Here is a 27,898-nt window from a genome sequence, read left to right on the forward strand (position 1 = left end):
TGGGGGGCGGGGGGGGGTAAAGAGGGGGGCAGGGGGGCCTTCCCGGATCGCCAGGAGGAGAGGGACCCGCCAGCTTGCTCGCCCTGACAACCTGGAGGCTGATTCAAGTCCAGGGAGGTGTGTGTGTGTGTGGGGGGGGGGGGGAGGGGGGTTGGAGGTGAGGGGGGCGCTGAAATGGGAACCCCAAAAGCCTGCTCCCTGGGAGCAGTCGGGGTGCGCACCCCTGAGTCCTGCCTGAGCCCCTCCACATCCAGCCGGTGGGGTCACGGTGGCTGGACGCAGGGAACGTGGGGACAGTGCCCTCCCCCCACCCCCCCAAACCGGAAGGAGGGCCCAGGCCACGGCGCTGTCAGGGTTAAGTCTCTCCCACCGTGAAGGGCTGGGCACACAGTCCTCCCTGCCCTGCTGGTGGGGGGGGGGGGTCCCCAGGACCAGCCACAGTGGCATGTGGACAGGGTGGGGGCAGGGGATAAAGGCCAGGGTGGTTGGGGTGGGGGGCGGGCGGGCAGAGGGGGTGAAACTGGGTGCTCGGACTGACCGGAGCAGCAGAGAGAAGCCAGACTGTGGCCAGGGCTGCGGGGTAGAAGCAGGGACACCCCCCGCCCCCCATCCCAGGAGCCGGCCAAGTGCCTCCTTGTGATGGAGTTTTCCTCCAAAGCCAGGATGACTCAGGGGCTCTGAATCAAGCAAATGGATTTTCCTGAAAACGACCATCGATAAGAGGTAGAGGGAAGCCGGGGCCTGGCTTGGGGAGAGCAGGGTGGAGGGGGGTGGGTGCCGGGGAGTGAGATTCAGGGGGGACGGGACCCTGGCCACTCACCATGGCCCCCACCCCGAACCCCACCCCAGCACCTAGAGGGTGGCCTCCAGGCCCTGCTGACCTTACGAAGGAGACCCCTTAACACTCAATAGCTCCCCTGTGCCCCTCCTCAACCCCCGGCTAGAGCCAGTCCCCAGTGGGGGCAGGAGATGGTTAACAAGAGGATGAAAGCCAGCGTGGCAAATGCGTTTTAAAACATCACCGCATGCCCCGCTGGCGGGCGTGGCTCAGGGGTTGAGCATCGACCTGTGAACCAGGAGGTCACCGTTCGATTCCCAGGTCGGGGCACATGCCCGGGTTGCAGGCTTGACCCCCTGGTGAGGGGCACGCAGGAGGCAGCCAACCGGTGATTCTCTCCCATCATTGATGTTTCTCTCTCTCTCTCTCCCCACCCCCTTCCTCTCTGAAATCAATAAAAATATATTTAAAACAACAACAACAACAACAAAGAAAACATCAGCCCCGGAGCCTGTCGCCCCCATAGCCGCTCAGGCCTGGCTGGAGGTGAGCTCTGGGGGCTCCAGGAAGCGTAGGGAGTGACATTTCCAAGCCCAGCCTCGCTTCCTTGAGGCCCGCGGCCTGTTCTGACGTGTCTGGGCCCGTGGGGATGGGGGCTCTGGCTGGACTTTGGGGACTGGAGCCGGCAGCCCTCCCTCCAGGCCCCGTCCACGAGCGTGAGGCCTGGGCAGGCTGTGCAGACTGCACTCAGCCTTCTTGTCCTGAGCATTTAAAACGCCACTCAAACTGCGGAGGCGGAGCCCGAGGGAGCCTCTGGTGGCCTGCGCTCGGGCACAGGGCAGGGTGGAAATTCACCGGGCACCCACGGCTGCTCCCTGCAATGCGTCACCTCACTTTGCCCGTCAGCAAAAGGGGTGTGGGCGCCCAGGGGACAAGGCTCGGGGGAGCGCTCGGTGAGGTAATGGAGCAGCAGCAGAGGTTTGTACCAGCTCGGGCAGAGGGCACCAGCGCCCGTCCCGGCCCCTCCCCCTCCCCACCCTCCTCACGGGCACTCCGGCTGTGGGCTCAGTGCTTGAAAAGCCACGACTGGGAGATGGAACGCCAGCCGTCCACAAATAACCTGGCCCTTCCTTGTTTATTTCAAAGACCTTTTTATTGATTTCAGAGGGAGAGGGTGGGAGAGATGGAAGCATCAATGAGAGGGAATCGTGGATCGGCTGCCTCCCGCGCGCCCCCTCCTGGGGATCAAACCCGCCACCCGGGCGTGTGCCCTGAGCGGGAATCGAACCGGGCACCCTTCGGTCGCAGGCCGACGCTCTGTCCACTGAGCCACACCAGCCAGGGCTCACCTTGTCCTTCCTAACTCGACTCGTTACCCAGGAAGGGGCTTCGTGGCGGTGGGATGGTGTGGGGCCCGGGCAAAGCCGGGGTCCCCATCGAGGCCACTCTGGCCCAGAGGACTGGCCCCGGGGCCCCCGGGAGGAGGGCCGGCCGTGCTGATTGCTGGAGCTGACGGGGAGACGAGAGGAAGTCTGTGGGGAACGGGCTGGTGCAGCCATGAGTGTTTTATGAGAGCGAGCGAGTCCTTGCCTTATCGGGAAGCCGGTTCCTCCCTCCCTCTCTCTCTTACCAGGAATGAGATGCGCCAAAAGCCATCAGTGTTTTTCCAAAGATGGCTTTTGAAGAGGAGTGCTTCTCCCGGGAAGGGGCGGGGGACGCTGAGAGGTGGGGCTGCCGGGGACTGGCCGGCGGGCTGTCCCCTTTAGGAATCGGGCGCGGTCGTGCCACGCTGGGGGAGACAACCAACCGTGGTCGGCTCCGGCCAATTATTTAACCCACTGAATCCTGGCAGCAACGCCAGGCACCAGGAACCACTTTAACGTCCAGTTTGCAGGTGGAGAAATTGAGGCCAAGTTGCTGGGAACTCCCAGCTGGTACCTGATGAAGCCAAGTTTTGGGGGGTTTTTGTGTTTTTTAAAAATATATATTTTATTGATTTTAGAGAGGAAGGGAGAAGGAGAGAGAGATAGAAATGTCAATGATGAGAGAGAATCATTGATTGGCTGCCTCCTGCAGCCCCCCACTGGGGATCGAGCCCGCAACCCAGGCCTGTGCCCTTGGCCAGAATCGAACCCGGGACCCTTCAGTCCGCAGACTGATGCTCTATCCATTGAGCCAAACCAGCCAGGGCAGCCAAGTTTTTTTTTAATTTTTTTTATTTCTCTCTTTAAAAATAAATTAATAAATATATTTTTAATTGATTTCAGAGAGGAAGCGAGAGGGAGAGAGAGAGAGAAACATCAATGGTGAGAATCACTGATAGCTGCCTCCTGCACGTTCCCTACTGTGGATGGAGCCTGCAACCCCAGTCGTGTGCCCTTGACCGGAACCCGTCCCTGCGTTCCAGCGTCGTGTGTCTGCAGGGGAGGGGGGCTCCGGCCGCCCCGTGGGCCGTGGGAAGGGCTCTCTCACCCTCTGCCCCTTTCACACACTACACCCCGGGCCCCGGGGGGTGCGGTGACTGACGGGCCTGCTGCATGCGCAGCTTCTCCCCATGTGCCTGGCGGCAGCTGCCCCACGGGGCCCACACCTGTTGCCGAGATCAGCTGTTGCTACCCCCTCCTGGGGAAGCAGGCCAGGTGCCCCGGCTTGGCCCAGGTCCTCCTTTCCAAAGGCAGGTGGGAAGGTGTGGCATCTGCCCATCACAGCAGCCGCACCTGGAGGGCTGCCTGGAGGAGGCGGGGCCCGGGGTCTCAGCTACAGGCTGGATGGTTCTCTGGTCTCTCCACCATCACATGGGACCCCCCCCCCCAGCTGTCCTAGGAGGTGGGGACGCTGTGGGGCTCAGCAGCAGCGAGGCCGGAGGACCAGGACCAGGGCTGGGGGACGGCTGAGGCTGGGAATGAGCGCAGGACTCGCTCTGTGTGGCCGCCTGGAGAGAATTCCATTCCCCACCGAGCCTGCCTGCGCGGGGCGTGGACTGGCCGGCACCGTGGGAGCGCCCGGACGGACGCGGAGCCAACCCCGAAAGCCAGGTCTCGGAGAAAATGTCAGCGAGGCAAAGCCAAGCCACACGGCCCCTGACATCCAGGCCTGCGCACGTGCCAACGCACATAAAACCTCGCAGCCCAGCACAGATGGGGCCTCGGCCTCCGCGCCGTCTGGGATCGCACCCACGCCCACGCGTCTCGGCCTCTCCCCGTCCCCCTCCCCCGCTCGCTCAGGGCCAGGCGGCCTGGACCTCCCTCCCAGCGGCGGGCGCGGAGCCCGGCCCAGGCCTCCGTGGGAGGAGCGCGGGGCTCAGCGTCAGCCCGGGCGGGGCCTGGGGACCGCGCGCTCCTCCGGGCGCGGCGCACGGCTGACCCCTGCCGGCGCTTTGCTCTCTGCAGCCGCAGGGGACGCCCCGACCTCGCCATCCATTGGGTGGGGGTGAACCCCAGCTCAGACTCCCCTCCTATGGAGTCTGGAGCACCTTTAAAATAAAATTAAAATAAAATAAAAATATAAAATAAAATAAAATAAAAATAAAATAAATAAAATAAAAAATAAAATAAAATAATAAAATAAAATAATAAATAATAAAATAAAATAATAAAATAAATGAAAATAAATAAAATAAAATAATAAAAATAAAATAAATAAAATAATAAATAAAATAATAAATAAAATAAATGAAAATAAAATAAAATAAAATAATAAATAAATAAATAAAACAAAATAAAATAAATTATATATACTATATATATTGATTGATTGATTTCAGAGAGGAAGGGAGAGAGAGAGATAGAAACAGCAATGATGAGAGAGCATCATGGACCGGCTGCCTCCTGCACGCCCCAGGCTGAGGATGGAGCCCGCAAGCGGGACATGCGCCCTGACCCGGGAATCGAACCCTGACCTCCTGGTTCATTGGTCGGCGCTCAACCCCTGAGCCACGCCTGCCGGCCAGGCCTCAACCCACCGACTTAAATGTGAATCTTATCCCCAAACACCTGGGCAGAAACACCCAGAACCACCTGAGCAAACCTCTGGGCACCCCGTGGCCCCGGTCGAGCTGACACCTGACATGTACCCTCCCGCTACCAACACCTTGCAGCTGAGCACGTCAGTCGGCCCAGATACAGTGGAAGTTCCTGCGTTGCGTTCCGTCCGCTGACCTGAGAAACCCCAGAACCACGCGAGAGCAACAGAAAGGCCCGTTGTCGTGTCCAGCTGCTAAGTTTGGGGCGATTTCCTGCAACCGATACCCCAGCGCTGCCCATCCGATGCCTGACCACCTGCACGACCCGCCCCTTGGCACAGGTAACGCCTTCCTCCCGCGGGGATTCCCGCCCTGCGGCTGCGGACAGGTGTCATTCCCAACTCCACCAGCAGGTGGCAGCCCTGCTCCTGCTTCTCACTTGGCAAACCAGGAGATGAATTTATTTATTTTAAATATATTTCTATTTATTGCAGAGACGAACGGAGAGGGGAGAGAGAAACATCAATGAGAGAGGAATCATTAACTGGCTGCCTCCTGCACGTCCCCTACTGGGGATCGAGCCTGCAACCCAGGCATGTGCCCTTGACCGGAATCAAACCCAGAACCCTTCAGTCCGCAGGCAGACGCTCTATCCATTGAGCCACACCAGCCAGGGTGAGATGAATTTACTCATAGAATATTACCGAAACACCTGCCCCGTGGGAGGCACTTCCTGGGCTGCCAAGGAGAGCCGGCTGCTCTGTCTCGACTTGTCTCTGGACCGAAAGTCCTTCCTCTTATCGTGGAGTCTAACTTCCCGCCACCCACCCGGCCCAGGTGTTGCCTGAGGCCAGCATTTCACCTCTGCTTCCCTGCCCTGACCCTCTGCTGTCTGGCCCGGTGACCACAGAGGAGGTGGGAGCAGAAAAGGCGGAGTGTCCGGGAGGCCCGGGATGGGACTGCATCCCTGAGGGGGGACCCTCCCCTGAGCCTTCAGCCCCTGCCTGTGGCCACAGCTGCCCAGGCCTCGGGGCTCAGGATATGGGAAGGTGCACAGTATGGAGCTCCTTCCCCCTTCACTCCCGGCAGCCCGCGTGCCTGCACACACTCCCGGGCGGGAGCCACCCTCCCCCCATACACATACACACACACGCATGCATGCACGCACACGCACATGCACACAGGCACATGCACACACACACACACACACACACCCCACAGAGGCCTGTTCTCAGAGGCAGCAAGTAGCAGGGCGGCTGCAGAGGGAGCGGAAGTAGCTGGTGGCTCAGGCCCAGGGGCGGGAAGAGGAAGTGGTCACTTGAAAAGGCATCCAGGCTGTTTCACCAGCCCTGAGGCTCCCCGAGAGAGTTCCCCAGCTCCCCTGGCCCGCCTCGGCCTTCACAGTGCGCCCGGTGTTGGTGTTCAGGGCCCCCTGGAGTCCCCCCTCACCCCCGTTCCTTTGGAGATGGATTTCCCCATTTTCCTGCCTCCAAGCATTTAAAATATATACATGTGTGTTGATTTCAGAGAGAGGAAGGGAACGGGAGAGAGAGAGAGAGAAAAACAGCAATGATGAGAGGGAATCATGGATCGGCTGCCTCCTGCACGCCCACCCACTGGGGATGGAGCCAGCCACCCGGGCATGTGCCCCGACCGGGAATCGAACCCTGACCTCCCAGGTCACAGGCTGATGCTCAACCCCTGAGCCACGCGGGCCAGGCTGCCGCCAAGCATTCTACCTTCCTGGACCCCCAGACTTCCCCGCCTCTGTGTTGGCCTGGTTGTCAGGCTCGCGTCCCCTGCAAACCCCCAGGAGTCCCAGGACCCGTCCTGGGGAACGTGAGTCCAGAGACTGAGGGTCCCGTCAGAGCCGCTGGGTCCCCCTTGACTTGCCTTGTCGCAGCCTCAGAACGCAGGGCTGGCCCAGAACCACCCAGGAAGATCCAGAGCCGGAAAGAGCCGGAGACGGCGCATCCACACGCTGGCCCGGAGGCCGCCGGGACTCCTGCCACCGCCCAGCGCAGCCCTGACCACGCCGTTGGTGCCGAGGGGGGCTGCTGGCGGCTGGGCAGGCCTGTCTGGTCCCGGCTATTTAACTGGGTCAGCCAGGGGCGCTCTGGGCACCTCCCAAGGACTGACGACGGCCTGTGATGTCAGCACCAGGCCCATCCCTGTGCATCTGGTCGATGACCTGCACACCTTTCGTCACCTCCACCCCAAAGCCCTCCCTGACCCCTGAGTCTTCTCTACCAGCAAAAAGGCCGTGGAAATCCCAGCCCAGCGCCATGCAGGGAGGCGTGGCGACCGCAAGGTGGAAGGTTCTGGAAAAACAGCAGATAAAGCAGGCCGGCGAGACCTCCCTTATCTCCAGCTCTGTCTGGACAGCTCCCAGGACCGGGGTCCTGACACCCTCTTGGGGTGGACGTGCCCGGGAAGCGCACATCCTGGTTGGCCCGGGGCAGTCCTGTGGCTGAGGGACGGCGTCCAGAATCATGGACACAGGCCGCCTCGTCCGTGGCCCTGCGAAGATGCTGCATTTTTCACAGATGATGAGTCCGCTGAAGGCTCAGAAGATGGTTAGCATTGTTAAGCCATGAAGTCCTTTTAGTGTTATATACGGACCGGCTGCCTCCTGCACACCCCCCACTGGGGATCCAGCCCGCAACCCAGGCCTGTGCCCTGACGGGGAATCGAACCTGGGACCCTTGAGTCTACAGGCTGGCGCCCTATCCACTGAGCCACACCGGCCAGGGCGGCGAAGTGGGGTTTTCAAGGAAGCACAGTGTTAACGTGAAAAAAACCATTGAAACCTGTAAAGAATTTTTGTGAGTTTATTTGAGCAAACTGACGACATATGCCGGGAAGCAGAACCTCGATGAATTGAGATGGTGCACCGGAGAATGGCAGGGTTACGTTTGTATTTATACGTTGCGATCAAAGGAGGGACGTAGGTGGTTACATGAAATTCATCGGTGACAGATTAAGGAGGAGGGAGAACAATTAACATGATAATGAAGGAATCTGTGGTCTCTGTCCTGGGACCCAGATACAGGGAAGTCACAAGTTACCCAGACATTTCAAGGGTATCTTATCATAGATGCAAAAACACAGATAGGCTCAGTGAAGGTAAAAGTTGACCTTGTCCGTGAGGATATCGGCTTAGGACGTGACTACCCACGAGAACCTGTTTGTAGTCAGATATTTAATTTCCAGACCATCTTTTGCGGTGACTTTAGGTCTCTGAGTTTGCAAGACTGCCTCGCAGGCCTCCCCTGAGCTTGTCAGGTTAGCATGTGGCTCCTTCCGTCCACAACAGGCTGGCCGGTAGGTGTGTGTGTGTGTGTGTGTGTGTCAGTCGCACCCACGTGTGCAGGCCCCCACCTCTCAGCACGGCTGGGGCGTTCTCCTTGGACAGCAGGGAACACCGTGGACATCTGGGGGGTCGAGAGCTGCCGGAGGAGGCGCCCAAATGTGTCCCTCACCCCTTTCCGCCCGGATACCCAACAGCGGGAGCCCCCCAACTCCCCCGTCCCCCCCATTCCCTGCGGGCGCGAGTTTATCAGGGTCTCAGATCACGTATCCACCTTACCATCTGGCTGACGGGAACCCCGTGGGAGGTTCTGAGCGCACAGTGGGTCGGTCCACAGGGCCGGCCGGAGCCGCGTCTCTCCCCTCCCACCGCACCCCCACCCCCACCCCGTCACCTCCCCCTCCGCGGCCGGGGTCGGGGAGGGGGGGCGCCCCGCGGGCCGGCGCCCTGACGTCAGCCAGCAGAGGGCTGAGTGCAGAGCCTTCAGCGGGGCGGGGCCGGGACACGCCTTCCCCGGACGGCACAAAACGGCGCGCGCGCGGGCGCACGGGACACCCGCTGCCGAGCGCTTCCTGCAGAGCCGCCCGACCCGCCCGCCGCAGGTGAGTGCGCCTGTTGAGCGCCCGGTGAGCGCATCCGCCGAGTGCACCCCGGGCCGCGCGCGCCCCCGGGCCCAGCCGGATCCAGGCGAGGGCGCCCCGGCTCCTGCGCTGCGCCCCCGGCACCGCGCGCCCCCGGCGCCTCCAGGTCGTCCCGCAGCCGGCAAAGTTGGAGGGAAAGTGGCGCGGCCGCGGGCGCGGAGGGAGGAGCAGCGGCGGCTGTCAGCCCGGCGGCGGCGCTTCTCTTTCCGGGAGGCGCCGGGTCCCTCCCCGCCGGGGCGCCCACGTGCCCTGAGCCGGGCGCCGGGCTCCCCCGCCATCCGCTGGCCCCACCGCAGAGCAGCGGGCCCGTTTGCGCGCCCCTGACGCCCACGGCGCTCCCCGCTCCCTCGCGCTCCCGGCCTGGGGACACGGATGCGTTTTCACTCCGCAAAGAACCGGGTGGAAGCGCAAGGCTCCCCCGTCCACCACCCACGAATCGGTGCGAATGGGGCCGGTTTCCGAGCCCGAAGGACCCACAGGGGTGCTTGGTGGCCTCAGTCCTTGAAGGGGGAGGAGGGGGCTGGTGTTGAGCTCAGTTACAGCGAGTTGCAATATGTTACCCAGCATGCAGCGGCCCGGCAGGTGTTTCGTTGTTTTGTTTTAAATTATATTTTTATTGATGTCAGGGAGAGGGAGAGAGAGAGAGAGAGAAACATCCATGATGAGAGAGAATCAGGGACTGGCTGCCTCCTGCACGCCCCACACTGGGGATGGAGCCCACAACCCGGGCCTGTGCCCTGACCGGGAATCGAACCCTAATCCCTTGGTTCATAGGTTGACTCTCAACCCCTGAGCCACACCGGCCGGTGGGGCTAGGCAGGTGTTCTGTCCGCTCACAGGCGGGAGAATATTCTGAAGGTCCCTGTGCTGGTCATCTGCTCCCGCCCACGGTCCAGCCCTGGGGCAGCAGGTGAGGTCAGGCCCTTCCCTGGAGGCCTGGGCTCCAGCCGCCCACATCCTGAGCCCTGACCTGTGGGGTGGATGAAGGACAGGCCCCTCCCAGCCCAGAGGGCTACCCTTGGGGTCCTGTGATGGCAACACCGGGCTGTCCACTGGGCCGGACCAGGAGAGGCACGGGAGGCTGGGGAGAGAGGGTTGGAAGGCAGACTGGCTGCTTCTTGACTTTGTGTGACCTCGGACAAGCGACTTCTCGCTGCTCAGTTCCTTTTGGGGTGGAGCGCAGGGACTGGGAACACACGGGGGTCGGCCACTGTCCTCTCCCTGACCCCCCCTCCCAGGTGGGGTTTTGGGGGGGACGATGACGGTGAATGTGCTCAGGTCCCCCTGCTCTCACTCAGCCGTGGTCATCCTCTGCCCAGAGAGCAGGTCCTCAGCCCCCGCTGCCCTCAGGCGGCCTTCTCGGCTGGGGACTGACCCTTGGACTCTGGGAGGATGTGGGGCTGGAGGCTGGACAGGGAAGGAAGTCTATCTGGCAGAGGGTGTGGTCTGGGCCAGAGGAGGGGGAAGGGAGCCCTGTCCCTTCAGAGGGTCCGGGGAGGACACGGGAGGAACTGAGGGGCAGACCCACCCGCGGGCGACGGGGCTGCTAGTAAAATGTGACATGGCCCCCCCCCCACTGCCCCGGCCCTCCCACCCAGGTCTGCCCCGGCCCCTTCCTTCCTGGCCCCATGTTTTCTTTCTTAATGGCAAGCGTCTGTCTCGGGAGCCAGGGTTCCGGCCGGAGCTGCAGGCTGGGAGCTCCTCACTGACCCGGGGGTGGCGATCCGTGAAAGGTTGGTGAGGAACGGGGTAGCCATGGCGGGTGGCGGAGGAGCTGGGACACGTGCAAACCTTGCAGACAGTCACCCGCCAGCTTTTCCCAGGAGCAGCCAGGTGAGGGGAAACGGCATTTTAAAAATATATATATGTTTTTATTGATCTCAGAGAGGAAAGGAGAGGGAGAGAGGGAGAAACATCCATGATGAGAGAGAACCACTGATCGGCTGCCTCCTGCAAGCCCGACACTGGGGATGGAGCCTGAAAACCCGGGCAGGTGCCCTGACCGGGAAAGGAACCCTGACCTCCTGGCTCCTAGGTGGATGCTCAACCACTGAGCCACACTGGCCGGGCTCCATGGGTACGTTTTTGTCAGGTCTGATGTGTGTTTGAATTTGGGGGCCAGGTTTGCAGGAACAGAGTCCGCTTGAGGGAAGACACGCGCACACACACACACACACACACACAGGAGCTGCGGGGGCGGGGGAGGGCCGGGGTCCTGCTGCCTGGGGTTCCCAGGTGTCAGTCATCGCCATGGTGACGCCTGGCTGCAGACGTTGCTTCCCAGGAATCCGTCTGACGTCAGCGCCCAGGGATTCCCATGTATGGTAAAGTGTGTAAATACGGAGGCGGCCGCCGTCCAGGCTCTGGCATTTCCAGAGCTTCCCCAGGAAGGCTGGGCGGAGTCAGTCCTCCACGCCTCTTGGGGGGGTTGGCAGGGGGAGCGGCCCAGCCCCCCGGGCAGCCAGAGCCCCCTGCCCAGGGTGCCCAGGGACGTCTGGATGGAGCTGCCTGGGATGCCGGCTGCAAACACCCTTTCTTATTTTTTATTTAATAAGAGAAGAGTGCTAACTTCTATTTAATTTTAATTTTTTAAGTATCTTTTTATTGATGTCAGAGAGGAAGAGAGAGGGGGAGAGAGAGAGAGACATCCATGATGAGAGAGAATCACCGATCGGCTGCCTCCCGCACACCCCACACTGGGGATCGAGCCCCCAACCCGGGCATGTGCCCCGACTGGGAATCGAACCTGGGACCTCCTGGTTCACAGGTCGACGCTCAACCGCTGAGCCAGGCCAGCCAGGTGGTAGCTTGTTTTTAAAAATGAATTAAAGGGAGGTCATTCAGACCTGTCAGCACGGGATCAACCGATGGTTACCCCTGGACGCTGGCATCATTCCAGAGGAAAGCAAAGAAACTCGATCCGTCGATTCCTCCGGGAGACGCATGAGGCCGCGGGGTTTCCTGTAAGGGTCTGGGCCCCTGCGTCTACCTCGGCCGACCTTCAGATTTCTGAGCTCCCAGGGGTCAGAGCTGAGCGGTGCCAGGCGTTGGGGGGCCGGCAGAGCTGGGGGCCACGGGCCTGGGGTGAGGCCGGCTCCCTGCTTGGGGAAGAGACTCGTTCGTGTTCAGGGCTCTGAAGCAATCCTAGCGAGCCCGGCTGGGTGAGACTCAGCTCTTGAGCTTTGACCCAGGAACCAGGAGGTCACAGTTCGATTCCCTGTCAAGGGCACAGGCCCGGGTTGCAGGCTCGATCCCCCGTAGGGGGCGTGCAGGAGGCAGCCGATCCGTGATTCTCTCTCATCATGGATGTTTCTCTCTCTCTCTCCCTCTCCCTTCCTCTCTAAAATCAATACACATATATAGGGCGTCCCAAAATTCACGCAAGAAGTAATTTGGATAGAAAACACAGGTTTATAATTAAAAATTGCAAATCTTTTATTGATCCTTAAAGTATACAGTCTAGGGTTATGTATGGAATAGCACATCGGGTAAACGGCCTCCACGGCTTTGCTGGCACAGACGCAAAGCTGTGGTCTTCATTGGTCTTCCTTGTCCCTGCTCCTGGGCCATCATTGGGACTTGGTGATGCTGATCGAATGGAAGGGATTGACATCCAAGGGCCACAGATATTAGAATCTGATTCAATCAACCAAGTAAAATTAGGCTTTTATTTGTTGTTGTTGTTGTTGTTAATGCTCACGCAAAATTCAAATCTTGCGTGAATTTTGGGACACCCTATATACAAGGAAATAAGGAATTCTCGTGAGATGTGGGGGCGAGGCTGAGCCGGGGTCTCCACGTCGGACGGCCACGTGTCCCCTGCCAGCGACCATCCTTCTCCAGTGAGGTCTCTTCCTGGGCTGGACGGTGCCACCTCCAAGACACGGGCGCTGGGCCCTGAGCCGGGGGCCCCGCCTCCCGCCTCCCTCTCCTTGGCTGCCCTCCCGACCCAGGGCCTGCGGGAAAGGCTGGGTTCCGTGTACCTGGCCGGATACCACAGGGCTCAGGTAACGTGAGAGCACGTCCCCGACTCCGCAAACACCTGACAGGTCCCGACCAGACCGCGTGCGTGGGTGGGTGGGGACCTGGGCTCTGCCCAGACGTCGCTCAGTGGCCCCGGGGAACGTGAGCTGCTGGACGGGGAGAGGTGGGGTTTTTCCACTGGACACAGGGCCCCGGATGGAGGATGGAGCCGGGTGTCGCTTGACTGGTTGGAGCAGAGGAGGGTCTCCTCCGGGCACGTAAGGACCATCCACCTCTGAGATGGTTTCTCTTTTTAAAAAAATATTTTTATTGATTTCAGAGAGGAAGGGAGAGGGAGAGAGAGGAAGAGAGAAACATCCATGATGAGAGGGAACCATGGATCGGCTGCCTCCTGCACGCCCCCCACTGGGGATGGAGCCCGCCACCCGGGCATGTGCCCTGACCAGGAATCGAACCCTGACCGCCTGGTTCCTAGGCTGATGCTCAACCACTGAGCCACACCGGCCGGGCAGCAGCCCTGAACTCTCGCTGAACCAGGCAGCTGGCCCCTGGAGTCCCCATGGCAGGAAGGGCGGGATGGACTGTGGGGCCGGAGGGCTGTCCCCGGGGATGAGGGCGCTCAGGCCCCAGGAGGGGTCCAAGGACGGTGCAGAGTCAGGTGCCATTGGGGAAACCCTACCTGCGGGTGTGTCTGGGACGTGCGTCAGCTGTGGCCCGTCCAGACCTGCATGGGGGAGCCGGCCACACGCAGTGGTCAGTAACCCGTCACAGCCGCGTGGAAAGGGATGGCGGCCCCAGCTCCATCCCCCCACCCCTGCTTCGTGCAGCCCCCCTAGCTCTGCACAGGCCTGACCCACCACTTCCTCCGGCCAGACCCTGCCCTGGGCACTGAAGGGCTGACTCAGCGATTCAATCACCAGGGGGTGTGCCCGGCCAGTGTGGCTCAGTGGGTTGAGCATCGACCTATGAACCAGGAGGTCACGGTTCGATTCCCGATCAGGGCGCATGCCCGGGTTGTGGACTCCATCCCCAGTGTGGGGCGTGCAGGAGGCAGCCGATCCGTGATTCTCTCTCATCATGGATGCTTCTCTCTCTCTCTCTCCCTCTCCCTTCCTCTCGGAAATCAACACAAATATTAAAAAATAAACCACCAGTGGATGAGGCGCAGGAACAGGTGATGGAGCTAGAAAGTGAGCAGAGGCTGTGCCGTGGGGGATCCTCAAGGGTTTGGGGGGGCTTGATGTTCTCAGGCACTAGGGAGCCACTGACGGTTGTAGAGCTGAGGCAGCCGTGGGCGGTGGATTGGGACAGAGATTCCAGAAGCTGCGTCCTCAGAATCCCTGTCCCTGGGGATGCGTTCGGTCATAAAGGGACCGGCTCAGCAGTAAAGGGGGTTTGTTTTTTTTTCTTTTCTCTTTTTTTGTTGGTTTCTTTAACTGGAAAATGCAGAGAGGGTTTGGCTGAGTTTGGTGGCTTGATGAGGTCACCGCACACTGGGGTTTCTTTGTCTCTCCGCTCTGTGTTCCCAGCTGTCGGCCGCCTCCCGGGCCTGCCTGCCCCTCTGGGGACAACGACCCAGAGTCCCTTGCTCCCCTCTCCTCACTGGGGGGGGGCTGCTTCCAGAAGGTTCTCTCAGAAAATCAGGTTATTTCTTTCTTCTGAGCCCCCACGGTTTCCTTCTTCTGTATCACTGTCCTAAATACAGGGTATCCTGGCCCATCCGGGAGCCGGGAGCCAGGAGCCAGGAGCCAGGGATGGTTAGGGTAGGCCGGGCCATGCTTTGTGGCTGAAAGTTGGGGGTCGCCACCTAGAAAAAGGTCCGCAGACCGACGCTCTGTCCATGGAGCCACACCGGCCAGGGCCGGCCTTCTCCCCTTCTGTCTCTCCTGGGCTCGCCTGTCCCGGGCAGCCTGCGTGCCCTGGTCCTGGGGGTTCACGCCCGTCTCTATGCCCAGGTTCACGATGCCCAACTGGGGAGGAGGCAAGAAGTGCGGGGTGTGCCAGAAGACGGTGTACTTCGCCGAGGAGGTGCAGTGCGAAGGCAGCAGCTTCCACAAGTCCTGCTTCCTGTGCAGTGAGTAGGCCTGGCCTGCGGTTGCCATGGGCACGGGGGTTGGGGTGGGGGGGGCACCCCAGGGCCGGGCCTGTCGGAGCTCCTGGGAGCTGGCCCCGTGGGATGTAAACAGCTTGACATTTGGCTGCAGCCCCGGCTTTGGGGGGGGGGGAAGGGGGGGTGGGAAGCACTTAAGGGCCCTTTGTTCCCCTTGGAAGCCGCTCTCCAAGCCGACACAGGCCAGGGCCAGGGCTGGAGGGGGCGGCGGGCGCGGGCCGCGTGCCAGGCTGCGAAGACGCGGTTAGGAAAACTTTCCACTCGCTCTCTCCTTTCTCTCTCTGCCACAATCCCGTGTCCTGGAAGAGGAAGGCGGGCCGATTCTTATTCCTGGTGCGGAGGCCCCCGCCGGCCGCACCCCTGGCTGCCCCTTCCCCCCCCTCTGGGCCAGCCCTCACCTCGGTCACTTCCCTGCCTGCACCCACAACATGGGACAGGCCCCGGGGAACCCAAGCTCCTTGGTACCCGCTCCCAACAGCCCAGAGCAGGGCTCACTCCCATCCCAGCCGGGACCAGGGGAGCAGGCAGCGGATGCCCAGGGGTCGGGGGCCCTCGGGTGCCCAGGGACCGTGCCTCCTCCCCTTTGCTGGCTGGTGCCCCGGGGCCCCGGGGTGTTTTCCCAGCTCCCAGGAGGTGACGACCTGGGGAGGCGTCCCCAGTTCATTGTGATCGGAGCTGAGGATCTGGGTTTGAGGAGGTGACAGCTTCAGCCGACAGGTTGCCCTGGAAGGCGGGCAGAGGGGACGCTGGGGTGACCCAGGTTTCAGCCAGTCCTGTTGTCAGGGTTTGTGTCGGGCCCGGTGCACGAAATCCGTGCAAGGGTAGGGCCCCTAGGCCTGGCCAGCGATCAGGGCCGATCGGGGCCTTCCTTCGTTCCGCGCCGCCCCCTGGTGGTCAGCGCACGTCATAGCGAGCGATTGAACTACCGAGGGGACAATTTGCATATTAGGCTTTCATATATATAGAAATTTTTATTGATTTCAGAGAGTAAGTGGAAGGGAAACAGAGAGAGAGAAACATCAATGAGGAGAGAGAATCATGGATCGGCTGCCTCCTGCACGCCCCCCTGACCGGGAACCGAACCCCGAGACCTCCTGGTTCATAGGTCGCGACGTTCCACGACTGAGCCACGCCGGCCGGGCAGGGCCAGGACTCGGCCTTATCCTCTGTGTGGTGGTGGGCAGGTTAGTCCACGTCTCTCGGGCTGAGTTTTCTCGCTGTTTCCCGGGAGACAAGGACGCTGGGCTGTTGTGGGGATCCCAACGCAAGGAGCTTGGGAAGCGAAGCGCCTAAAGGAAGAGCGAGTGTTCAGCAGGGGACCTCGGGGAGACGGGGTCACAGAGGAGACCCCGCAGGGGCCGAAGACCCAGCCCCCGGCCCTCCTCCTGCGTCACAGGAAGCACCCTTTGGAGAGTTGGGGGCGTCTCCGTCCCAGGTGCCTTTCGATCCAGGTGGGAACCAGTTGGGCCACCTGCTCGCCAGGCCTCTCCCCTGGTGGATGGAGAGGGCCCCGCCCCGGCCACAGGGCCTGATGAATGAGGAGCGAGCACGCCCTGGTCTGCCTGCCAACGGCAGCATCTTATCATCAGCACCTCACTTCCTGAGGAATGTCCAGGCCGCTTACGTTTTCAGGGCGACCAAGAGGGCTTGGGGTTGGCCAGGATGAGGGTCTGGGCTGCTAGGGGCCCGTGTTGCTTAATCACTGACGAGGAGGCCAGCTGTGGCCAATCCCCCCCTCCCCGCCTCCCATCCCCTCCTGACAGTCCTGCCTGTGGGGGTGGCTGCAGGTCAGGCAGTGGAGGGGAGCCAGGAATTCAGGGGCGAGGGCGTGAGGAGGTGTGGACGATTAGAAACAGTTGTGCAAGTCAGGCCATGTGGTCCGGACGGCGTGGCTCAGTGGTTGAGCGTCCACCTAGGAGCCAGGAGGTCACGGTTCGATTCCCGGTCAGGGCACATGCCCAAGTGGCGGGCTCCATCCCCAGTGTGGAGCGTGCAGCAGGCAGCCGATCCGTGATTCTCTCTCATGGATGTTTCTGTCTCCCCCTCTCCCTTCCTCTCTGAAGTCAATAAAATATATTTTTAAAAAAAGTCAAGCGGTGGAGCAGGGCTGGAGGGGGTGTTGTGAAGCTGACAGCCCCGCGTGGGGAGCGGCTCAGGTCCCTGGGGTCTGTGGGATTGGAGCTCAGGCGGGGCGGGGTCCCGGTGCCCAGGACGGCCGCGGGCACTCAGCCGCCTGTTTGGAATGGAGAGGGTGTCGCTTTCCTCGGGCCGTGAAACGCGTCCAGCTCGCGCTCAGGAATTCAGAGTAACCCACAGAGTCGCAGGACTTTCCCTTCTAAGGAAGAGAGAGGCCGCGGGGCCTGGGCCTGGGCCTGGCTGGCGTGAAGGGCCGTAGCTCCCGGCTGGCCAGGCCCGAGTGTGTCCCCAGTGAGCCCCCCTGACCACTCCGGTCCTTGGCTCTGGGTTGGGCTCGGCGTGGCACCTACATTCCCTTTCTGGGTCTGGGACGGACAGGAAGGCAGGATGAAGCAATAGACGAACTCGGGGGGTGTGGCCTTTGACACGGGAGCAGGGATGGAGGGGGCCTGCTCTGGGCTCCTGTGGCTGCGCACAGTAGGTGTGGCGCACACAGTAGGTGTGTTGCACACAGTAGGTGTGTCGCGCACAGTAGGTGCATAATACATGTGATCAGCTGGCAGGAATGCTTAGCTCCTCAGTGAGGGACCCGCTTCCTCAGCTCTTGTCCTACGACGTTAATTTGGTTCCGGGACATTCCTTAAGTATCGGGATTCGGCGTGCCCCACCGACTGTCCCTTCAAACTCGTGGGGAGGACAGAAAGCCCCGGAGAAGCCCTGCCTGTCCCCTCCCCCTCCCTCCTCCCTCCTCCCTCCCAGGAGGTTTAAAGCTGAGCTCCTTGCAACCGGGCCCCCTCTTGCCTTTAAAGGGCCAGCCCCTGTCCCTCTGAGCCCCAGGTTGGAGACTCCAGACTAAATAAGGCCCCTCTTGTCCTGCCCTCGAGATCCCCACCTCATTCCAGCGCTCGGGGCAGCCCAAATACGGAGCTCCCCGGCGCCTCCCTGGGGCTTGGCTCCGGACGCAGGGAACAGCAGGCCAAGGCCTCCAGCATTCCCTTCTAGGGTGGGAAGTCGGGACTCGCTTCCTGTAAGACCCTGAACGAACTGAGAATTCCAGGACCCGGCAGGCAGCGGGCGGAGGAGGGATCTCATCCCACGGGTCTCCCCGGCAGGCGCCCCGGGAGCTCAGCCAGAGGGGACCCAGGGCCTGCAGTGGGTCCTCAAGGGGCTCCCTGCCGTGTGGACGGAGCCCCGACTTCTAGATCCTGCTGACAGCCGCCCGCCATCGGGCTCTGCTCTGCCTGCTCTCCCTCCCAGAGCCCTGTCCTGCCCACCTCCCAGACTCACCCGCTCAGGGCCTCCCCTTCCCACTCCCCACTCCTCCACCCCCCCATCCCGTCAGCACCCCCAAGTGCTCCCACTCCTCAAGGTTTCTTCTTCGCCCAGGATGTGGTCAGGGTTCGATTCCCCGTCAGGGCACAGGCCCGGGTTGCGGGCTCCATCCCAGTGCGGGGTGTGCAGGAGGCAGCCGGTTCATGATTCTCTCTCATCATTGCTGTCTCTCTCTCTCTCTCCCTCTCCCTTCCTCTCTGAAATCAATAAAAATACACTTAAAAAAAAAAGGAAATGTGTTTTAAAAAATAATAATAAATAAATACTAAACTTCCCTTTGGGGCGCATGGCTTCACCTGCACCCCCGCCCCCCAAGTCGACACAGATGGTCCCCCCTGGACCCCAGTGTTGGGAGCAGGAAAGCCCCGCCCTTCTCTTCCTTCCTGTCTTTTTTCTCCTCTCCTGTCGGGACACGGGACACGTGGTCGCTTTCTCGTGGGCAGAGTGAAGGCCTCCCCGGCCTCCCTGAGGCTGGGCTCAGCCTGGCTGCTGCCTCCTCCAAACCCGGGGAGGCACGAGGGCTGGGTGGGGGCTGAGGCAGAGCCGCGGGGGCCTCACGCGCTCCGTCCCCCCGCCCCCCCGCAGTGGTCTGCAAGAAGAACCTGGACAGCACGACCGTGGCTGTGCACGGCGAGGAGATCTACTGCCGGTCCTGCTATGGCAAGAAGTACGGGCCCAAGGGCTACGGCTACGGGCAGGGCGCTGGCACGCTCAGCACCGACAAGGGGGAGTCGCTGGGCATCCGGCACGAGGAGTGAGTACCAGAGACCCTACCCACCCAGACACTCTCAGCTGCTGCTAGTTACGCATCGACGGCTCCGAAGGCCGATTTCCAGTGTCTTCGTGGAAAGAGAGAGAGAGAGAGAAACATCCATGATGAGAGAGAATCATGGATCGGCCGCCTCCTGCACGCCCCCCACTGGGGATCGAGTCCGCAACCCGGGCATGTGCCCTTACCGGGAATCGAACCCTGATCTCCTGGTTCCTAGGTCGACGCTCAACCACTGAGCCACACCGGCCGGGCCCCTGTTCACAGATGAGAAAACTCAACCCAGTGTCAGGGACTTGTCCAGGGTCCCCAGCCGGCGAGGGTCTGAGCCAGGCCGCCCTCTGCCATCTGTCCCTTGGGAATGCCGCAGGGCGTCTGCCACCAGGTCCCCGGCACCCGGTGATCCCTGACCCCTGACCTGCTGTCAGTGGTCCCGTCCGCAGCCACCCCGGCCGGCTCCTCGGCCCCGGGGGATGGACGGACGGAAATGACTGATGGGAGGAATGAGCTGCCACGTGCCAGCCAAGGTCGTGACCCAGGGGAAATGACTGGTCAGCAGGTTTGTCCCGGAAAGAGTCCGAGAGCGGACAGATGGCGGGAATGGGGACGAGGCGGGCGGATCTCAGTGACGAGGTGTGAGATGATTCCCGCTGGTAACCAGGCGACTGGGGGCCGTAGGGTGTTTCCGGGGAAATAGCATAACATTGTGGGGCCCTGGGTGTCCCCATCGGGGACATGGGAGACCACCCAAGAGCTCCCCACGGCCCTGGCCCTGTAACCGGCTCGGAGAGCTGCCCCCTGCCCACCCCGCGTGAGATGGAGGCGGGGTCGTGCCCACGCGATGCAGACCCACCTCGTCCTCCCTCCTGCAGGGCCCCTGGCCACAGGCCCACCACCAACCCCAACGCCTCCAAGTTTGCCCAGAAGATCGGGGGCTCTGAGCGCTGCCCCCGCTGCAGCCAGGCCGTGTACGCCGCCGAGAAGGTGATCGGCGCCGGGAAGGTAAGGCGGCCGCCCCGTCACGGAAGAGGAGGAGGAGGAGGGGAGGCGGGCCCATGACGCACCTTCCAGACACGTGGGTTCCGGGACTTGGCACGTCCGGCTGTCGCTTTTCTTCCTTAAAAATATATTTTTATTGATTTCAGGGAGGAAGGGAGAGGAAGAGAGAGAGAGAGACATCAATGATGACAGAGAGTCACGGATCGGCTGCCTCCTGCACGCCCCCCACTGGGGATGGAGCCCGCAACCCGGGCCTGTGCCCTTGGCTGGAATCGGACCCTGACCGCCTGGTTCATAGGTGGATGCTCAACCCCTGAGCCACGCCGGCCGGGCTCTGTGTTGAGGCAGGAGAGGTTGCAGGAGCTCCCCTCCCTGACCTGGGCCGAGAAAGAAACCTTGAGGAGCAGGGCATTTGGGGGTGCCGACTGGGGGGGCGGCGAGGCCCTGAGCGGGAGGGTGTGGTTTGCACGTGAGTCCTCCTCCAGCTTGGAGAGCTCGGGCAGGGCTCTGGGAAGGGGCTGGGTTGGGGGGTTGGGGGGCGGGGGGCCCCCCTCCCGTGTCTCCGTCGCTGGGAGGAGGAGGCAGTGTGCAGAGGTCTGGCAGCCAGGAAATCGGAGTTGGTCCAGTTTGCCCCCTCGCCTCCAGCCCGGGACGGGGGCTGCGCTGAGGGGGGCCCTTTGCCCTTAAAAGGCCTGGTTCTGTTGGGCCTGGTGCCGCCTGCCTCCTGCAGGGCCGTCTGCACCTCCGCCCCTGAGCCTGCGAGGCTGGGGCTGCTGGAGCTGGTCTCTGAGGGGCCTTCCAGCCCAAGCGGCTCCATCCCGGCCAGGCTGCCCCCCTGGGCCCTGTGCGGGGGTCCCCCCCCCCCATACCCCCCCCCCCCCCGCTCCTCTGTGGGCCTTTCCGGCCGAGTTCAGTGCACGTCACAGGCCCGTCCTCCTTCCAGAGTCACACCAGGCGCCACTGGCTCAGGGCCCCTCTGGCCAGGCCAGCCCACCAGGAAGGCTGCTGGGGGAGGGGGGGACCGCCAGCTCCTTCTCCAAGAGGGGATGGCCTTTGGGCGAACGAGGCCCCCCCTTTGTAAAGGTCAGAGGTCAGGCAGCCCCCGCGTACCTAGTTCCCACGCTCATTCTGCCAGGTGGGCAGAGGCCCCGGAGGAGGAGGCGGCTGAGGCCGTGCAGCTGGTAAGGGCAGGGCCTGGGCAAGCCCGTGCCCACCCCGCTGACCCCACGGGTCTGGAGGAGGCTCGGCTGGCTGCACCGGTCACCAGGATGGGGAAGGGGTGCAGATTGGCATGCGACAGGGCCCTGGCCTGCAGGAGACCCTGCTCACCTGGGCCGGGGTCACCCTCGTCCCCGGGGGCAGCACTAACGGTGGGCTCCCTCCCCCCGCAGTCCTGGCACAAGTCCTGCTTCCGTTGCGCCAAGTGCGGCAAAGGCCTGGAGTCCACCACCCTGGCCGACAAGGACGGCGAGATTTACTGCAAAGGTGGGTGTGGCATCGAGCGCCCGGCCTGGAGGCCCAGGGGGCGGGGGCTGGGCGGCGATGCCCTGGCTCCGTGTAAACCGACCCCTTGCCTTGGGGTGGGGCCCTGAGCATCTCGTAGACGCCCCACCTGACAGAGGAGGCAGCCCAGAGGGAGGCCTGGCCAGAGCCTGTGGGCCATGACCTTGGGACTGTGACCTTGAGGCCATGACCTTTGAGTCTGTGACCTTTGAGTGGCACATGGGCTGGGCGGGCCGAGCGGGTGCCCGGCCCTGGTCCAGGGCTGTCCCCGCAGACAGCGCTGTCCTCTCTGTTGAGGGGGATGGACAGGGCGGGGCCAGGACCCTCCTCGCTGTGGGGTTGGGGGGCTGCAGAGGTGGGGTGCGGGGACGTCACAGCCGCAGAGCCCGGCGGGCCCTCGGGGTGGCGTGTCTGCAGGGGGTCTCTCTCTCCGCAGGATGCTACGCTAAGAACTTCGGGCCCAAGGGCTTCGGCTTCGGGCAGGGAGCGGGCGCCTTGGTGCACTCGGAATGAGACCGCCTGCCCTCCCCGCCCCCCCACGTGCCGTCTCCACCACCCGCTCCCCCCAGCCTCGGCCACCCCCGGATGCCTCTCCTCAGCCCCGCCCCACCCACGTCACCAGTGACCGGAGCTTGGTGTCTGGCCCCCTCTGGTTTGGGGGCAGCCTGAGGTCCCTCCTCAGGGGCTCCCCCCGCCCGGGTCTGCGCCGTCACCGGCGGGAGTCACCGGCGGGAGTCTCCGTGGTTTTAGCCTCCCACACCCGCCCTCAGGCCTCCGTTCTCAGCCTCCTCGGCTGAGCGTCCACCATCATCTGAGCCCACATCTCGGGGCCCAGAGGGGAGGCTGTGGTTCCGACCCCAGAGCTTCTCCTCTGCGAGAAAGAGGGAGTCCCCCCAGCTCAGGAGTCACCGGGGCGGGGGAGGGGACAGAGAGGCATGAGAACCTCTCCCCTAGGCCATGACCTTGAGGCTGTGACCTTGAGACCGTGACCTTGAGGCTGTGACCTTTGAGGTTGCAACCTTGAGGCTGTGGGGAATTGGTGTCCTTCCCCGGGGGGTGGGAGAACACCCAGGTCTGAGAACCCCAGAGTCCACACATAGTCTGACCTCCCAGCTCCCCGTTTGATGGGGGTCCCCATGAAACACCCCAGTACCCAACTCTGAGGGGCGATGGCTCTGCCCCTGACCCGGGGTCCCTGTCCACACACCCCCAGCCCAACGCCCCGCTGCCCTGCCGCTCGCCCTCACACGGAGGCCCACAGCCCCAGTCCTCGTCTGGACACCCCTCCCCTCTGCACCCCGAGCTCAGGATCTTCCTGGGGTCTCGCCCCGGCTGCCCTCCCCTCCCCTTCCCGGGGGCCCTCTTTGTCCACGTCACCCCTCCCTTCCAGGCCCCCAGGTCAGAGCAGCAGGAGCAGGGAGGGGTGCCCGCGATGCTCCCAGGGACAGAAAGAGGACCAGATGGATGGAGCTGGGCCTGGAGGGCTGCGGGCCTGGGCTGTACTCAAGCTGACCCCCCACTTGGTCAATAAAAGCCATCGGAACGGAGCTCTGGTGTCAGGTCCGCGTCACCGCCACTGCGGGGGGTCAGGAGGGAGCAGATTGGAGACTCCATGAGCGGGAGGAGCGGGGGTCTGGAAATGGAGGGGTTTGTTCTTGCGCTAAAGCAGCAAGTGGTTCTCACTGAACCCCACATCTGGGCGTGTCACTGTGTGGACTTTTTTAAAAAAATAAATTTTTATTGATTTCAGAGAGAAAGGGAGAGAGAGAGACATCCATGATGAGAGAGAATCACGGACCGGCTGCCTCCCGCACGCCCCACACTGGGGATCAAGCCCACAACCCGGGCACGTGCCCTGACCGGGAATCGAACCATGACCTGGTTCATGGGTTGATGCTCAACCGCTGAGCCACACCAGCCGGGCAAGGACTTTGGAATTTGAGGGGCTCGGCAAGGCCCCAGAACCCCCGGGTCGGAAAGCCCCAGCGTGAGAGGGGAACTCGGCCATGGGAACTTCCCTGTGAAATCGAGAGCTCGCTCTGCCCGGGGATGGAGGGCAGGGCCTCACCCACGCCCAGCACTGTCGGGCCCTGCCTTCCTCCGTGCAGCCTGCTCTAGTAACACACTGCGGACGGGGTGGCCCATCAGCAACAGAAATTCATTCCTCACGGCCCGGCCAGCCTGGCTCAGCGGTTGAGCGTCAACCTAGGAACCAGGAGGTCAGGGTTCGATTCCCGGTCCGGGCACAGGCCCGGGTTGTGGGCTTGATCCCCAGTGGGGGGTGTGCAGGAGGCAGCCGATCCATGATTCTTCTCATCATTAATGTTTCTCTCTCTCTCCCTCCCTCTCTGAAATCAATACAAATATATTAAATTTAAACAAAATAAAACAATGAGCAGATACTTCACTAGTAATAGCAACAGGCCTCCTGAACATCACACCCCGACCGCCAGACCCAACCTTGGCCCTGGCAGACCCCCTCCCTGGCCCTGGGGCGGGACCTAAGCCTGTATGGGACCAATCAGGAGTGCAGGACTGGAGGTCTGGGCCAGGTGACTGACAGGTAACCTAGCGGGGGGTGGTTCAGAGGGTCCAGCTGAATTCCAGGAAGGGCAAGGTCTCCGGGTCCAGAAGGGTTTGTGTTGGGGGAGGAGGGAGGAGGGAGGATGGATGGATGGATGGATGGATGGGTGGATGGGCGGATGGGTGGATGGGTGGATGGGTGGGTGGGTGGATGGATGGATGGATGGAGGGATGGGGGGATGGATGGAGGGATGGGGATGGGCGGATGGGTGGATGGATGGATGGATGGATGGGTGGATGGATGGATGGATGGAGGGATGGGGGGATGGATGGAGGGATGGGGATGGGCGGATGGGTGGATGGATGGATGGATGGATGGGTGGGTGGATGGATGGGTGGATGGATGGGCGGATGGATGGATGGATGGATGGGTGGATGGATGGGTGGATGGATGGGCGGATGGGTGGATGGATGGATGGGTGGATGGGTGGATGGGCGGATGGGTGGATGGGTGGATGGATGGGTGGATGGGTGGGTGGATGGATGGATGGATGGGCGGATGGGTGGATGGATGGATGGGCGGATGGGTGGATGGATGGATGGGCGGATGGGTGGATGGATGGATGGGTGGATGGGTGGATGGATGGATGGGCGGATGGGTGGATGGATGGATGGGCGGATGGGTGGATGGATGGATGGATGGATGGATGGATGGATGGATGGGCGGATGGGTGGATGGATGGATGGGCGGATGGAGGGATGGGTGGATGGATGGATGGGCGGATGGAGGGATGGATGGATGGGTGGAGGGATGGGTGGATGGGTGGATGGATGGATGGGTGGATGGGTGGGTGGATGGGTGGATGGATGGAGGGATTGGGGGATGGGGGGATGGGTGGGTGGATGGATGGGTGGATGGATGGATGGAGGGATGGGGGGATGGGGGGATGGATGGACGGGTGGGTGGATGGGTGGACGGGTGGATGGGTGGATGAATGGATGGCTCCCCACATGCACCTGGATCCTCTTCTGCTCTGGGGGAGGCCCACAGGAGAGGCCCGAATGGGGGTTTGAGACCAAAACTGAGGACAGGCTGCCCTCTGCTGGCTGCTTGGAGCAGGTCTCTGCACCCCAACACTAGGCCAGTCCTCCTGCCTCTCTCGCCTTCCTGAGCAGCCCGTTGTGGGGAGGGGGCTGGACGCACCCCTTGGAGTGAAACGCGGACCCTGGCCCGGAAGCCCCTGAGCGCAGTGTAGTTGTGGGGGGCGGGGGGGGGGAGGGACAGGAGAGAAGGGACAGCACCTGCGGGGGTGGGGTTGGGGGTACCTTGCAGGGAGCAGGGCGCGCCGCCAGGTGGCGCTGTGGCGTCGGAGCAGGAGGCCGGCGCCCAGCCCGCACACCCTCCCCTCCTCCTGGGCCTGCGGGCGGGGCTCACCTGGAGGCCCAGGTGGGAGCTGCTCCCCGGGAGGGTTTCCGGCCACCGGGCCTGCGCACTCACACCGCCGGGACCTGGCCCAGGAGGGGGCGAGGAACTCGGTGCCCATTCAGGCATTGCCTCCCTCGGCCTCTGCCCTGGGTGCCAGGGTGCAGGGCAGCCGGAGGGCGCATGGGCAGAGCTGCCGCCTCGTGGGAGGCCAAGTTCAGGAAGCCTTCCTCCTCCCAGAGCCCTGGCAACCTGTCTGGGGCACCTGGGGGCGGGGGGCAGAGACCGTGGAGCCCATAGAGGGGTGAGGCCGGGAGGAGGGAGAGTCGGGGGGGTGGGAGGGGCCCACACCTGGACCAGGTGAGGGGGTGGCAGTGAGCCCAACAGGGGGAGAACCCTCAGGACAAACTGCGCGATGGTGCCCAGCCTCCTGCCACCCCTGGTCCCATCTCCAACCTCCCCCCTCCCCCCAATCATGAGAATCACTTGTGGAGCCTTTTAAATATATTGATTTCAGAGAGGAAGGGAGAGGGGAGAGAGAGAACCATCAACGAGGAGAGAGAATCACTGATTAGCTGCCTCCTGTACGCCCCCTACTGGGGATCGAGCCCGAAACCCAGGCATGTGCCCTTGGCCGGAATCGAACCCGGGACCCTTCAGTCCGCAGGCCGACGGTCTATCCATTGAGCCAAACCGGCCAGGGCCCCAGGTCTCCTTTAAAAGAATCCGTGTGCGGGAGGTGGGAGGAGTCGTGCTAGGACCATAGCAGTAGCCAGCATGCCCTGAGCACGCACTGGGGGCTGGCGCCCGTCCACCTGCGGTCTTATTGGATTCCCACGTCAGCAGCCGAGGTGGTTATGGGATGGATCCCTGCATCACAGAAGAGGGGGCTGAGCTTTGGTGAATTTTTTTCAGCAGCCGCGTCGACGTCACAGGCAAGCAGGCAAGCCGTGGTGCCGACCCGGGAACCAGCCGTGTGGCTCTGGCCTCCTCCCCTCTGGGCCGCCATCAGCGCCAGAGGAGCGCTCGCTTCCAGCAGGGACCTTGTGAAAATGCAGATGCCACCCTCCCGCCCGCCCCGGTGCTTGGTGCTTGGGGTGGGGCCTGGGACCCGGCTTCTCCCCGCGGCTCCCAGGCGAAGGCGGCGCTGATGCTGTGACCCTGGCCGCACTCCGGGGACCCGCCCGCCTCGCACGCTCTGAGTTTACGGGCCCAGGAAGACTCGCCCCAGAGGCCAGGAAAATTCAGGAAGCAGGTCGTCGGAGCAAAGCCCTTCGTGGGCATTTTCGTGCCCGGACAGGCCCTGGGGCGTTTCCGAAGCCGCTGCCCCGGGGCCTCCCGCACTTCCACTCTGCTGACCGCGGCCCGACTCCTCCAGGGGGTCCGACTCCTCCAGGGGGTCCCGGGCTTGGTCCCGGGCCCCAGGGGCGTGTTTCTCCCGGCCTCCTGGCGACGCCCGAGGGTCCCTGGTGGCCTCACTGCTGGTCCCGTGGGGCTGGACACTCTGTCTGCCCATCTGGGTCACACGTCTCTTCCTCCTTTGAAATGAGCGTGCCCTCGTGGTGTGGCCTGCGCTGGGCTCTGAACGGAGATGAGAACTGTCCCTTGTGAGCAAAACTCTATAAGAGCCTCCGGGGGTGCCCTGGCCGGCTTGGCTCAGTGGGTAGAGCGTAGGCCTGCAGACGAAAGGCTTCCGGGTTTGATTCCCTGTCAAAGGCACGTGCCTGGGTTGCAGGCTTGATCCCCAGCCGGGGGCGTGCAGGAGGCAGCCGATCAGTGATCCTCTCTCATCATTGGTGTTTCTCTCTCTCTCTCTCTCTCTCTCCCGTCCTCTCTGAAATCAATACAAACATATTTTTTAAAACTTTTAAAAAAGAGAGAGAACTGTCCCCCCCCCCCCCCCCGGTGCCCAGCCAGTCCCACGTCCCTGCCCCTCAGCCCAGGGTCCCCGAGGACCTGGGTCACGCCAGGGAGGCCCCTTTGCCCATAAACACGAGCGCCCAGAGGCCAGCACGATCCGGGAAAAGGGGAGAGCCTGCAGGCCCCGACCTGAGCCCCGAGCCCACAGGTCCCGTCCCGGCCGGACCCACGCGGGGATCAAATGCCCGTCAAGCCCAGACTCGGCCTTGGGCGAGGGGGCAGCGAGCGCCCTCCAGACCAAAGGGATCCCCGTGAGTCAGGAAGGTTATGGGGCTGGAAGGCGATGAAAGAGCGAGCGTGGGAGGGGATTTCCAGCGAGAGCGCCGGGCGCGGAGCAAGCCTGGGCGGGTTGGCCCCGGGTGCTGCCCGCTCCAGGCCTGTTGCAAGGGAGCCCGTGCACCCCGAGCCTCGCTCAGAGCCTCGGAACCTCGGTCCGTTGTTTCCCTCCGAGGACGCCCACAGCTCTGGCGTGGAGGGTCCACAGCAGGTCGGGGGGGAGGGAGGTCAGC

The 27,898-nt window shown here is 62.5% G+C and overlaps 1 protein-coding gene across 1 annotated transcript; it reads left to right on the top strand.

Moving 5' to 3' along the window:
- The first annotated feature begins 8,584 nt into the window (after positions 1-8,584).
- CSRP1 (cysteine and glycine rich protein 1) lies at positions 8,585-27,338 on the top strand. The gene is made up of 7 exons (XM_081114524.1): positions 8,585-8,651; positions 14,630-14,748; positions 18,838-19,006; positions 19,894-20,023; positions 21,412-21,505; positions 21,960-23,083; positions 26,388-27,338. Exons 2-6 carry the CDS (start codon positions 14,637-14,639, stop codon positions 22,034-22,036), a joined length of 582 nt encoding a protein of 193 aa, XP_080970650.1. The 5' UTR covers positions 8,585-8,651; positions 14,630-14,636; the 3' UTR covers positions 22,037-23,083; positions 26,388-27,338.
- The last annotated feature ends 560 nt before the right edge of the window (positions 27,339-27,898 follow it).

This window comes from Myotis nattereri (genome assembly GCF_964212035.1).
Source record: "Myotis nattereri genome assembly, chromosome: 20".
NCBI lineage: Eukaryota > Metazoa > Chordata > Mammalia > Chiroptera > Vespertilionidae > Myotis > Myotis nattereri.

Bases quoted from the DNA above. Each gene is read 5' to 3' on its own strand.
- CSRP1 (XM_081114524.1), top strand. From the start codon at position 14,637: ATGCCCAACTGGGGAGGAGGCAAGAAGTGCGGGGTGTGCCAGAAGACG. The intron at 19,007-19,893 runs GTGAGTACCAGA...TCCCTCCTGCAG, and splicing joins CTGGGCATCCGGCACGAGGA to GGCCCCTGGCCACAGGCCCA. The intron at 20,024-21,411 runs GTAAGGCGGCCG...CTCCCCCCGCAG, and splicing joins AGGTGATCGGCGCCGGGAAG to TCCTGGCACAAGTCCTGCTT.